The 12,680-nt window shown below is 39.7% G+C and overlaps 1 protein-coding gene across 2 annotated transcripts in view; it reads left to right on the forward strand.

Annotated features, from left to right (window-relative positions):
* Positions 1-12,680, forward strand: part of arid1ab (AT-rich interactive domain 1Ab) — a 121,152-nt gene that overhangs the window by 87,677 nt on the left and 20,795 nt on the right. For both annotated transcript variants that reach the window (XM_059954678.1, XM_059954679.1), the window contains exons 9-12: positions 1,998-2,131; positions 8,053-8,162; positions 9,229-9,438; positions 11,438-11,645. In XM_059954678.1, coding sequence (XP_059810661.1) covers positions 1,998-2,131; positions 8,053-8,162; positions 9,229-9,438; positions 11,438-11,645 — 662 coding nt within the window. The remainder of the gene's footprint in view (positions 1-1,997; positions 2,132-8,052; positions 8,163-9,228; positions 9,439-11,437; positions 11,646-12,680) is intronic.

Here is a 12,680-nt window from a genome sequence, read left to right on the forward strand (position 1 = left end):
CAAAATGGCTGAAAGATTAAAATTAATCAGAGAGAAACACAAACTGAGAGTTTCAAGGAAATTAATATTTTGTGAAGTTTGAATTTTAGATTATTAATATTAGCATGTTATAATTAGATGTGCTAATCTGGTCTAATAAATAGCTGAAAACTAATTATTAGAACATTAATTGGTTAAAGTTAACACTGGGGAGTTAAGTGCTCAGGAGTAAATAGTTGGCATGGGAGATGGGTTTGTAGAGAAGATACTTAAACTATAATATCTTGTAAATGTATCTATCTCAGAAATTGATATTCAAGTGAATTTGTTTGAAGAATGTTGCATTGGAGTGGAAGGTATTGTGGTTGGCATCTCAGAGCATGTCTGTATTTGTATGATGTCTAATTAGCCTCCATTTCTGTACCAAAGGTAATGAGGAGACTTGGGACTGAAGTTGAACTGGGAATTGATTAGTGTGATTTCTTAAAAATTAAATATAACAAGTAAACAACTTCAAGCAGGCTGAGCATCCAGTCACTGAGATGTGAGGTGTATAAGGTGGAAATGCATTGTGCTAGTTTTCAAGCTAAATGCTGCTGTTCCTTGAACCCTGAAGGTAGGTAAAGTAGAAGGGGAAAGAAGCTGTTAGACTTCATTACCATTAATGGATTGTCACACTTATACTTGTATATGGAGGTTCCAGGCCATCTACGTAACTATTTCTCACTGTTCATGAGAAAAGTTTTTCTTGTATCTAGCCTTTTGTTCCAATGGCTAATGTTAAAAAATTGGCAACATTAGTGACAGTTTAAAAAGTTTAATTCTTTATAACACTAGAGTTCTGCCAGTGCTGCTGTGACTCAGAGATAGCTCAGAAATGCAACTGAAAGTAACTGCTGTTTGAACATTATGCTATGAATGAGAGATGGAATAGAAAGAAGGCACAAGAAGATGAGTAACATCTTAAGACGTACTGATCTCAGAATAATACGATATCTAATTTTTAAAAATATTGAACATTAGAATGTCAGTGCTAATAAAGTTTATGAAGAACATTGATGGATTTTTTGTTTCTGAAGGGTTGGATGTGATTGTTACATTGTGTAGCACGCTTATCAATAGCAGATGGTAAGACTAATCTAGGGAAGGATTTTGGAACAATGAGCATAACCTTAAAAACTAAGCTGGGACTTCTGGACTAATTTTAGGCCTACCCATGAAGAATATAGGAATTCTACAAAGTCATGTTCACCACCTCTCTACTATTCCAGAATTAAGGCTTGGTAGAACAGTTGAAAATAATTTTTGTTCATTTGGCCATTAAGGATCACGAAGAGCACAGAAATGGGCTTTTAGGCCAACACATCTGCACCGACCCATTTACACTTAACTTGCTTTAATCCCATTTCCCCACACTCATCGTTTGTCATCATATTCTTCCATTACACACTGGGGAATTCACCATGGCTATTTAATCTACCAATGTTATGCCCTTGGGACTCAGGAGGAACCCAAAACACCTGATGGAAACCCTAATGCAGTCACAGGAAGAAGATAGTAACTCCACACAGATAGCAAAGTTAGGATTGAGTGCTCAGAGAGCAGCTCTTCTACCTGTACCACTGTGCTGTCCACTAGTTAAAAAACATTAAGAAACAAATCAATTGTGATCTAATTGAATGGGGAATAGGTTTGAGAAGCTAAAACCTACTCCTTTGCACATAATCTAGACTTTCTTTTGGTGAAAAGTAGCGAATAGGTATTTGAATTATTGTGGGAATTTTCAAGAGGCGCAGCTTGCTCGCACCCTTGACCTTTTCTTACATTCACCCAGTGATTTCTCGGTCTTGGAATGATACCCATTTACTCTGTTATCAGTCAAAACAGTTTTCTTCACCAATTGTACCACACTGTCAAAGTTTGTGTCCTTTGCGAAGATTTTTGAACTTCTGTAATATATCACTTCTGTGTCTTAACTGGGTAATGCATAACCCTGTTATTTTCCTTTTCTCGTTCAGGCAATCTACTTATCCAACTATGAATCAAGGAAGTATGATGGGTTCTGCCTCACCTTACAATCAAGGCATGAACAGTATGGCAGGGATGATGAATCCACAGGGTTCTCCATATTCCATGGCAAATAGTTCTGCAGGTAATTGCTTAGGTATTATAACCCTATTATGTACTTCAGCATAGCAAGATAGTAAAATTGTAAACTTCCTTGTTTACGGTTTTTTAATCTTTCCTTTCTTGCTCAGTAAATTAGGAGGCACAAGTCTCATTAAAAATACTCGATCACAATGTGCAGCTTAGCACTTCACCGTTGTTCTCATGGTGCGTTCTTTAGTTGCATCTCTCAACCGGCACTGTGGCTGGTCTCTTGAATGACTAAAATCATCTTTTTGAAAAAGTTGAGCACTCTATTCAGAATCCTGGCTAACTATAAGACAGGAGCAGAGTTTGACCCATCGAGTCTGCCCTGCCATTTCGTGGCTGACCCATTTCTCCTCTCAGCTCTTCTCCCTGTATCCATTCATGCCTTGACCGATCGAGAGTCTATCAACCTCTGCCTTAAATATATGCAAAGTCTTGCCCTCCACAGCTGCCTGTGGCAGCAAATTCCACAGATTCACCACTGTCTGGCTAAAGAAATTCTTCCTCAACTCGTAAATTAAAAACAGATTAGTTAGTGTTTTTGTTGTGTGTGTATCAATTACCATGTTTCACATTATTATGAATTGTATTTCAAAAGTAGTTCGGTCAGATCATGAAAGTACTAAATCATATTCATTACCTCTGATAAATCACATGCACTAAACAAATTGCACTAAAGCTTTGCATTGATCAGTGATAAGACCAGTGCTGCAGGTTGCTGGAATTTTGAGTTTTCTCTTTACAGCTATAAAGAGGACTGAGCAGAATGACTGCAGACCTTAGGATTAATTCATCAGAAGTTCTTGAGGAAAGCCCGAGGCAAAACTTGATCCTAATCCTCAAAATAAAAGTTTGGCTAAAATGTGCAGAATAATATGCTCATAGATGATACTTTTGGATAGCAGCATGTAAGACCTCAATAAAGTGGATGTTTCCTATAGTGGGTGAGTTCAGGACCAGAGGGCATAGCCGCAGTATAGAGGGGTGTCCTTTAGAACGGAGGTGAGAACGAATTTCTTTAGCTAGAGAATGGTGAATCTGGAATTCATTGCCACAGCTGTCTGTGGAGGTCAGGTTATTGGGTATATTTAAGTCAAAGGTTGGTAGATTCTTGGTTCGTCAGGGCTTGAAGGGTTCTAGGGAAGAGGCAGGCGATGGTGGCTGAGTGGGATCACCTATGATGCAGACTTTAAAGTCTGACATAAAGCAGACTTTATGTCCCAAATCTGATCCTATATCATATGGTCTTATGGTATTTTTGAATTACCCTAGGGTTTAGTAGGCAGGAGTGGCCTTGCACAAAGAATTTTCACAACAGGCTGTCAAAGTAATGTTCATTTGGTGTTAGATACCAACATTTTTAAATTCCTGGATTTTCTTTTTGGTGTTTCAAGCTGCCTTTTAGGCAATACCCATTTAGCTTGGATGTTCAGGAGGTCTGCTGGAACATTTGTCACTTTGGAAAGAAATCTGTAAATAAGAGATCTCTTCAAGAATCAAATAATGGAAGACACTAATACAGATACCTCTTTGTTATGGGTTGCTTGTCCCATGTTTGGTGACAGAATTTGTTGGCTAGATATGGAGCAATGTGGTCGATCCTTGCTCTCTAAAGTGGCCTAGAAAACCACTCTGATATAACAGAGAAAGGACAAAAGTCAGGCCACCTGGCTCAATTCAGACATCAAATTCAGCCATGGAAAAGCCACTGCAGAGTTCAAAGTAAATTTATGATCAAAGTACTTGCATATTACTATATAGTACCTTGAGATTCATTTTCTTGCAGGCTTTTACAGAAAAGAAGCAGCTGCCAGTGTGCAAAATAAGACAAATTATGCAAATAAGAAATACAATATGAGTTGTAAAGAGTCTTGAAAGTGAGTTTGTAAGCCGTAGGATCAGTCCAGAATAGTGGTGAATGAAATTATCCGTGCTGGTTCAGGAGATTAATTGTTGTTGATAATAAATGTTCCTGAACCTGGTGGTGTGGGGCCTAAGTACCTCCTGCTCAATGATAGCAAGAAGAGGTCATGGTGCCAGTGCTGCTTTCTTGTGGCAACACTCCATGTAAATGTATTCACTGGTGAGATCTGTTTACTTAAAGTGGACAAGCTGTTCCGCAGACAGATCAGGCCACAACCTGACAGTTGATTTCACAGAGTCGTAGATTGCAGGCAGCATGCAGACTCAGATGGACGGGTGGTAATTACAATGTGCAGGGAGTAGCCCTGAGATTCTTCAGTGGGCTCACCTCTGCCCCTCTGCCCCTCAATACAGGTGCCCCTCAGGGCTGTGTCCTAAGCCCCTCCTTTACTCTCTAAACCCATGACTGTGCCACCACCCACAGCTCCAATCTGGTAATTAAATTTGCTGACCATACTACACTGATTGGTCTAATCTAAAATAATAATGAGGCAGCTTACAGAGAAGCCATCACCCTGACACAGTGGTGTCAAGGAAACAACCTCTCCCTCAATGTCGCAAATACAAAGGAGCTGGTTGCGGACTACAGGAGGAATGGAGACAAGCTAACCCCTATTGACATCAATGGATCTGGGCTTGAGAGGGTGAACAGCTAAGTTTTTGGCATAAATATCATCGAGGATCTCACGTGGTCTGTACATACTGGCTGTGTGGTGAAAAAGGCACAACAGCACCTCTTTCACCTCAGACTGTTGAAGAAGTTTGGTACGGGCCCCCATATCCTAAGAACTTCCTATAGGGGCACAATTGAGAGCATCCTGACTGGCTGCATCATTGCCTGGTATGAGAACTGTACTTCCCTCAATCACAGGACCCTGCAGAGAGTGGTGTGGGCAGTCCAGTGCATCTGTAGATGTGAGCTTCCCACTGTTCAAGACATTTACAAAGACTGGTGTGTAAAAAGAGCCAGAAGGATCATTGGGGATCCGAGTCACCCTAGCCACTGACTGTTCCAGCTGCTACCATCCTGGAAACTGTACTGCAGCATAAAAGCCAGGACCAACAGGCTCTGGAACAGCTTCTTCCACCAGGCCATCAGACTGATTAATTCATCCTGACCCATTTCAGTTATATTATATATACTATTTATTGTAAATTATTATAAATTGCACATTTAGATGGAGACATAACGTAAAGATTTTTACTACTCATATTTATGAAGGATGGAACTGATAAAGTCAATTCAATTCATTAGGGTCATTCAGTTCAGGAATAAGGACAAAGTCCCTTGATTACGACTGCCTTTCCTCCTCCAACTGATGAATCAGTGTTCCTCTGTTGTCCAACACTTGGAAGACTCAGTGGATGCTTGGTAACAATCACCAGGTTCCTGGTTGTGCCCCACTGATTGGGTTAACTTAGTCCTGTAGAATGTACATCTGAGGCAGGTAGCAAGTAAACCAACGCAAAAGGTAACCTACTAGCTGTAACCCTCACCAGCCTACTATTTGTAGGTGCAATGTCTTTTAGGTAGCATTGGTAGAAGTGAGCACCACAGGTGCTCCTTGTGGAGATGAAATCCTTAAACTGAGGATATCTTCCATTGTTCTGTATGGCATTGTAATCAGGCTGAACGATATGGACTCGGGAGTTCAAGTGGGAAAGCCAAGTGGGAGAGCTGAACATCAACCATATCCCCATTTTCAACAATAGAATAACAAGGCAGAAGCATTTATGAACCATGTTCACAAGGAGATGCAAAGTGGATTGAGAGGGTGCTGAAGGCTTTAAGGTGTTAAGAAGTGTCAAGGAATGTATAAATATAAAGAGAAGGGAAGGGATGAGGAAGGGGCGACATCGGCAACAAGGGAGCCCAATGAGATTAACCAGAAAGTGGTAGGAAATTCTATTCCGTTGATGTCTTGGCAGAATGCATTCCCAGGTAATGGAATAAATGCTAAAAGAGGTCATTTAACATTATTTATAGGGAGATGTGTCACAAGGTGCTATTATATAATAAATTTGGTGTAAACTCCTGCTTTTTGCTGCACACTGTTGTACCACAAACCACAGTGCCAAGAAACCGTTAATAGAGCCCCTTGCTTCCTGTTGCTAGGCACTGCTTAACCAGTAATCCAGAATTATTGGGTATGACAACTTATGAAGATTGGAATTGCTTTTACCAAGATGAGTGTTATGGGTGTTTGATGCTGAGGTCTGAGGCTCAGAGTTCTGTTCTGTATAACATGGTGAGTGTAGGTCAACTGTAGGGACTGCCAGTCACTGCCTAGAGTGTTGGCAGGCCATTTAGTTGTGATTAAAGATACTTTCTTCCCCTTTTTTAATTTGGCTCAAACTTCTCCCAAGCCTGTAAATTTCTCTATGGTACTGATCTCAATAGCCAGTGATCACTGTCGAGGTTGTTACCACAGAGAAGTGTCTAGGCTGGTCAGAACTCCTGCATCCAGACAAGGATAGAAGGGCAGCAATTTACATCAGGAGTTCATGACTGAGACCATAGGGTTTGGACAATCTGTCTTTTATCTTGCCTCTCCGTGCTGTGCAAGTCTCATTGCTTGTCCTAGTCCATTTAGCATTAATTCCTCAAAAGTATCCAAGGTCTAGTAACGGGTGTGTCATTGGAGGCTGGGGTATGTAACAGGTTCTTGGCACAACAACGTGGAGCCATTAGGTTTCTCCAGGCTGCTCTGCTACTAAATTATGTGTGCTGATATTTCCTGAATGAACTCAACTCCTCTTCTCTGCCAGTTTCCCCCATAATGTCCAATTCCTTGATCTTCTGAATTTTTACACTATTGCTGCCTTAACTGTTTCTAATAATATGGCCCTTAACATTGTCAGGAGCAGAGAATTTCAGTTTCACTACTGAAGAAAGAAATTTCAAAGCGCCTCATTTTTAAATAACTGGACCGTAATGTAGCTTTCTCCTCCTCCTACAATTTGATGTTTGAATGAGGTCATCTTTCATTGTAAAAAAAGACTTAAGAGTGCAGACACTAACAGTCGAGTCTGCTGTTAGAACAACTCAGATCCAAGAACTTTGCCTGGTGGTTCATCTATAGACTGCTTTTTCTTTCATTTTGGGTAAGGAAACCAAAACTCGGCGGTATTCCAGGCCTGGTCTTACCAATGTCCTATAGAGCTAACAAGACTATTATTCTGAAACTCCAGCCTTTTCATAATAAAGGCCATTTGCCTTAACTACTTTTGGGATGTGCCTGCTGACTTCTATATCCTGCTAATAAATACACTTCATTGATTTTTGCAGTGACTCCTCAACCTAAAGTGCATGACCTTGCATTTAAATTCCATTGGTCAGATTTTCACCTATTTCATTCTTACTTACCTGTCCTTACTGCAGTAGGCCCTTCCACCTGTATTTTTATTTTGGCAAACTTAGGAACTTTGCATTTCTTTTCCTCTTGCAGGTCATTAATATTAATAGTGAACACTTGGGCCTGATGTGCGGATCCCTGGGGTCTTCCACTAGTTACTCACTCTAGTGAAGTAGAGTGGTTATCGTGGATTAAAAAATAGATTGAACAAATGAGTTTCCTACTTTAAGGTTCATTCATGCAGTTGTTCAGGAGCGGTATTATTTAGCGTCTCATTCAAAAAGTAACATTTCCTCAGTATGACTCATTTTATACAACGTGCTTAACAATCAGAATGGGGATTAAGAATGCTGTTTACTGATAGTTGACACAAACTAGTAAACGGTCTGTGTTTGCTGAAAGCAGCATTTCTTCTGTTGTTCCAAGATTCTTAACAACTATGTTGTCTGAAGGCAACATAAAAAAGGCCGTCTGTTTGGTATTTTGGATTTGTGAACTCTGAAGAATGAGAGAACCTTGGATGCAAGCTTAAAAACTTAGTAAACAGATGGGAGAAAATAGTGGAACCATTTAAGTGTCTGCTAACTAATTACCTTGCAAAGCTTCAGTGTTAAACTCCTCCCTTGCAACCTTCATGCAGGCATGGCTCCCAGTCCTGAGATGATGGCACTTGGGGAAGGAAAATTACCGCCAACACAGAAAGCAAACAATAAAGCAGATGGAATGACAAAGGCTGAGTCTAAGTCGAAGGTAAGGAAAGTCAAAGCTGAGTTTATTGTCACACATACAAGTACATGTATGTGCCAGTGCAGTGAAAAACTTGTAGCAGTATCACAGACATGTGTTATTCACTGGAAAAAATATCAATTTAGCATGGATGGTAAAGCCTCTTGTGCAGATTGCTCTTTGACTTGGCGCTACTGCATTTGAGTTTCAACATTAATTGGGGTGGGCACAGTACATGTGTTTCTGGGGAATGAGGTGAAAAGACCTAATGATGCCGTGGTTAACAATTAACAACAGCTATTTATCTAGGGCTTTAATTCATCTGGCTAACCCTGTACCACCATTGTCTTGTATAATGTGATCTTGATAAATTTGAGAATGAAATGAAGGGTAGCTATTGATTAGGATTTAGCAATTTGGTCTTCAAACATTCAGTGCCAGTGTTACTTGGCACATTATCAAGTGCAGCTTATTCAATGAGAGTAACATTTACTTCGCTTTTTCCTCATACTTGGATGATGAGTTCACTCATCAGCCATTGTACTTTGTCTATTTTTATCAAGTAAATTCATTTAGTTCCCACTAATATTATGACACTCAAAGGGTAGCAACTACTACCACCACCTTCCTGAACCAATCCTGGTATGATCTGATCAATGGGAAGCACAGTAGCTCTTTGGAAAAAGAAACTAGATAATATGGACAGATATTTATGGTGCTATTGACCTCCTCACATTGCCTTTCAGATCACAATAGGTTATGAGTGGGCCTTTCATTTAAATTATGTTGTAACCTTAGTGTATTTGCCTCCTGTATGGAACAGGTGGTTTATTTGTTTATAAATTGTATTGAATCCTGCTATAATTTAGCTTTTGTTTTCTCCAGAGTTAGGTTGCTCCTTATGATTATTTTAATGTATTATTGGAATAGTATATTAACTGTGTGGACCATTTGTCTGCCTCTGCTTATATACTCATGCTCAGGTGCTTTAATCTGCGTGGATTATCATTATTAAACTTGGGCTACCTGATTTCTGTGTCTTACTGAGTTTGGTTTAACTGTTTAGTTACTGATGAATCTGTCTCTACAGAAGACGAGCTCTTCCACCACCACTAATGAAAAAATCGCAAAACTGTATGAGTTGGGTGGAGAGCCAGAGCGAAAGATGTGGATTGATAGGTACTTTGCCTTTATGGAAGAGAAGGGCACAATGATGATGAATCTCCCTGCAGTTGGAAGGAAACCATTGGACCTTTATCGACTTTATATGTCCGTCAAAGATATTGGGGGACTAACACAGGTGAGTGTGAAACAGTTTTTAACTTCAGCCTCATTGTGGAATTTCACTGAAAATTTTGCTTTGTTCCATCCCTACTAGAGCTTTATTTTGCCGAACTTGTTTACATGTCTGTAAGGGGTATGTACGTTCTCCCCATAACCATGTGGATTTCCTCTGAATGCTCTGGTTTCCTTCCACAGTTCAAAGACATACCAGTTAATAGGTTAATTGGTCATTGTAAATTGTCCTGTAATTAGGTAAGGGTTAAATAGATGGGCTGCAGGACAGTGCAGCTTGTTAGGAAATAAATGTATCCTTGTTTACCCTGCAAAATACTTCCTGCAAAGGATAGTAATACTCAGTTTAAAGAGTTTACAGAAATAATATCCCACCTTGCAGTTCTTTCATGTAAAGTGGGGAGAGGCTTGGATGGATCAAAATAATTCCAAACGCCTTTCTGCTCAATTTGGCCCAGAAATTTAAAATTTAAAATGGATTGTGTGTGAATACATTTCTGATAGAGCCTAATTTTATTCAGTGTCCAGTGATAACTATATGTGGAATTCCAAAAGTACCATCTGTCACTCATTATTTCAGTAATAAAATAGAATTCATTTGAATCGTTGGTAGGTGGATAGAATTTTAATAGGTCTGTGCAGTGTTTTTCACCTCAAACAGAAGTAGAATGTTTGAAGTATTTCAAAACTTTTTGTGCATTTCAAGTCATTGAAGAATTTGGAAGCAATACTGGAGCATCCAGTGTTATTGAATGGGTGAGTTCTGTGAGCTGGTTGATAGGTAAGCAAGGGTTATGGTATGTTCCTGTTTGTAGGACAGGGTAAGGGGGATAAGGTGGGAAAAAAAATAATCCTAGGACAACCTGCCTGTCAAAATTGGGATTATGAGTAACTTGAAAAAAGCTGTTGTCTTGTTGCATGGGTCTAGGCAGGTTGAGGAGGGGATAGGGTAACTTTCAGAGAGAGCAAGAGAGAAAAGTTGTATATAATCTTTTTATTAACTTTATGGGCCGTCTTCATTTAAGACAGGGGTTCCCAACCTGCAATCTATGAACCCTTATGGAATTGGTCCATGGCCTAAAAAAGACTTGGAACCCCTGACTTAAGATATTTACCTATCTATCTTGACCCAGCCTGACATTCCCACCAGACCTGTTCCATTTGCAGTAAGGGGTTACTCCTGTATAAGCTCCTGAGATTGTTATTTCAATATATTGTGGGAAACAAGGGTGTGAATAGAGCTTCCATTTCCAAGCCTCAATATTGATATGCCACTCCACAATGATACTTGCCGGTGTATGGTAGTTTAGCTAAAAGGAAAATTGGGCATTTATATAGCATCTTTCATTTCTTCCTGACTCAAGCTTGTAACGAATGAATTGTTTCTGAAATGTAATTCCTGGTTAGTTGCAGGAATCCAAGGTGTTTCTACAATTAGCGGAACTCTGATGTGATCTTTTTGTTGATAATTGAGGAATAAACGTTGGTCAGGATGTTGGGGAGATTCAGATGGAATCTTGCATTCACTGTAAAGGAAGGGCCTTGGTTTAACATCTCATCTGAAAGAGCTCAACTAATGTGCAGTACTGTGCGAGTACTGGTTAAATTATAAAAACTGCTGTGTTCTGTTTGCAGTGGTTTTGTTTCTGTAATTACATACCTCAGATGAATGCTTCTCAACCTCGGTGTTGGTTATTAATCGTGAAAATCCAGAAGAAACTGCAGATATAGAAAATTTGAATTAAAAACATTCTGCTAGAAATACTTAGCAAGTCAGACAGCATTTGTGTAAAGACTAATGATTAACGTTTCAGATTTGGGACTCTTTAGGATTGGGAAACAAGGTGGGGAAAAAAGGATTTCTCTAGTGTTAAAGGGGCAGTTAAGATCCATTTTCCTGATGATAAACAGTATATCTTAATAGAGGGTGGTGTATTTTTTTCATACTGTGATCTATGATGTCTTTGAAGTATCCCAATACTAAACAGTGGTTTCTACTGCAGGTGAATAAAAACAAAAAATGGCGTGAATTGGCCACCAATCTGAATGTGGGCACTTCAAGCAGTGCAGCCAGCTCTCTGAAGAAACAATATATCCAGTGTCTGTTTGCCTTTGAGTGTAAGATTGAACGAGGAGAAGATCCTCCACCAGACATCTTTGCAGCCACCGATTCCAAAAAGCAACAACCAAAGATACAACCTCCTTCGCCTGGTGAGTGTGAGGGCTTTGCTTTTGAGGATTGGTTTGTTAATTCAGGTTTGCTGCCTGCTGTATGGCTAAAGTGTGTGCTGGATGGAAGGGTGAAATGAAACAGTATGAATTATTTCACATATCCTTTGTGAGGGAGCTACTCATAAACACTGTTTAGAAAATCCTTCAGTTTGGTCTCATAAGATTTGTATTAAAATAAACTTATTTCATCATTAAGGAGTTCCGTGCTGCCGACATGAAAATAGGTTAATAACAACCTAGTGAAGACTTTTTGGTCATTAGGTTTCCATATTTCAGAGTCCATTGAACATGCAGTTGAACAAGTAGCAGGTATTTGTAGCTGGGGTTAATTTAGCAGGAAAAAGGTGTGCATTTTAACTTTGCAGTTTATTAGGAAGAGTCGAAGTACAGTGATGAACTACTGGAGGGATGGTGATCATAGTATGGAGTTTGAATTTATTTACCCTGTCCATGCACGCATATTTATTTTTTGCTCTAATTTTCCTGAGATCTTGATACTTTCTTCCTTTCCATATCCATTGTCTTTCTCAGTCCTTCCTCTTTCAGGCTGCCTTTCACTAGTGCTAGTAAGTCACTTTAAAACTGGGATCCAAGCATTTCCTCATTTCACTTAAAAGTAGCACTTGAACTTTAGGTATCTGGGTCACAAGGGACATTGTCCCTTTGCTGTTTATGTTGCCACTGTGTTTTGATTGGAGAAAAATATGCAGTTCATTACTGAAATACTGGAAAATGTACAGCACGCCAGCATTTGATGAGAGAAGCAGTTAATAGAAGAATGTTTGTTGTCTGAAGAAGAAATCCTGGGCCTGCGGAGTTGTTGTGTAGTCCAGCTGCCGTCATGTACAGGAGGCTCAGCATTCCTACTTGTTCAATTGTTCTATGTAGGCCACCTCTCCCTGCTGCTTTAGGTAAATGTCAATCTGCCACTGTAGTGTTACAGTGAATTTGGTATTTGGTTGGACTCTTTATTTCAGTAACAATTCTGCTGGGTGACTTGAGTCGGTGATTTGA

Source organism: Hypanus sabinus, chromosome 30, assembly GCF_030144855.1.
Source record: "Hypanus sabinus isolate sHypSab1 chromosome 30, sHypSab1.hap1, whole genome shotgun sequence".
NCBI lineage: Eukaryota > Metazoa > Chordata > Chondrichthyes > Myliobatiformes > Dasyatidae > Hypanus > Hypanus sabinus.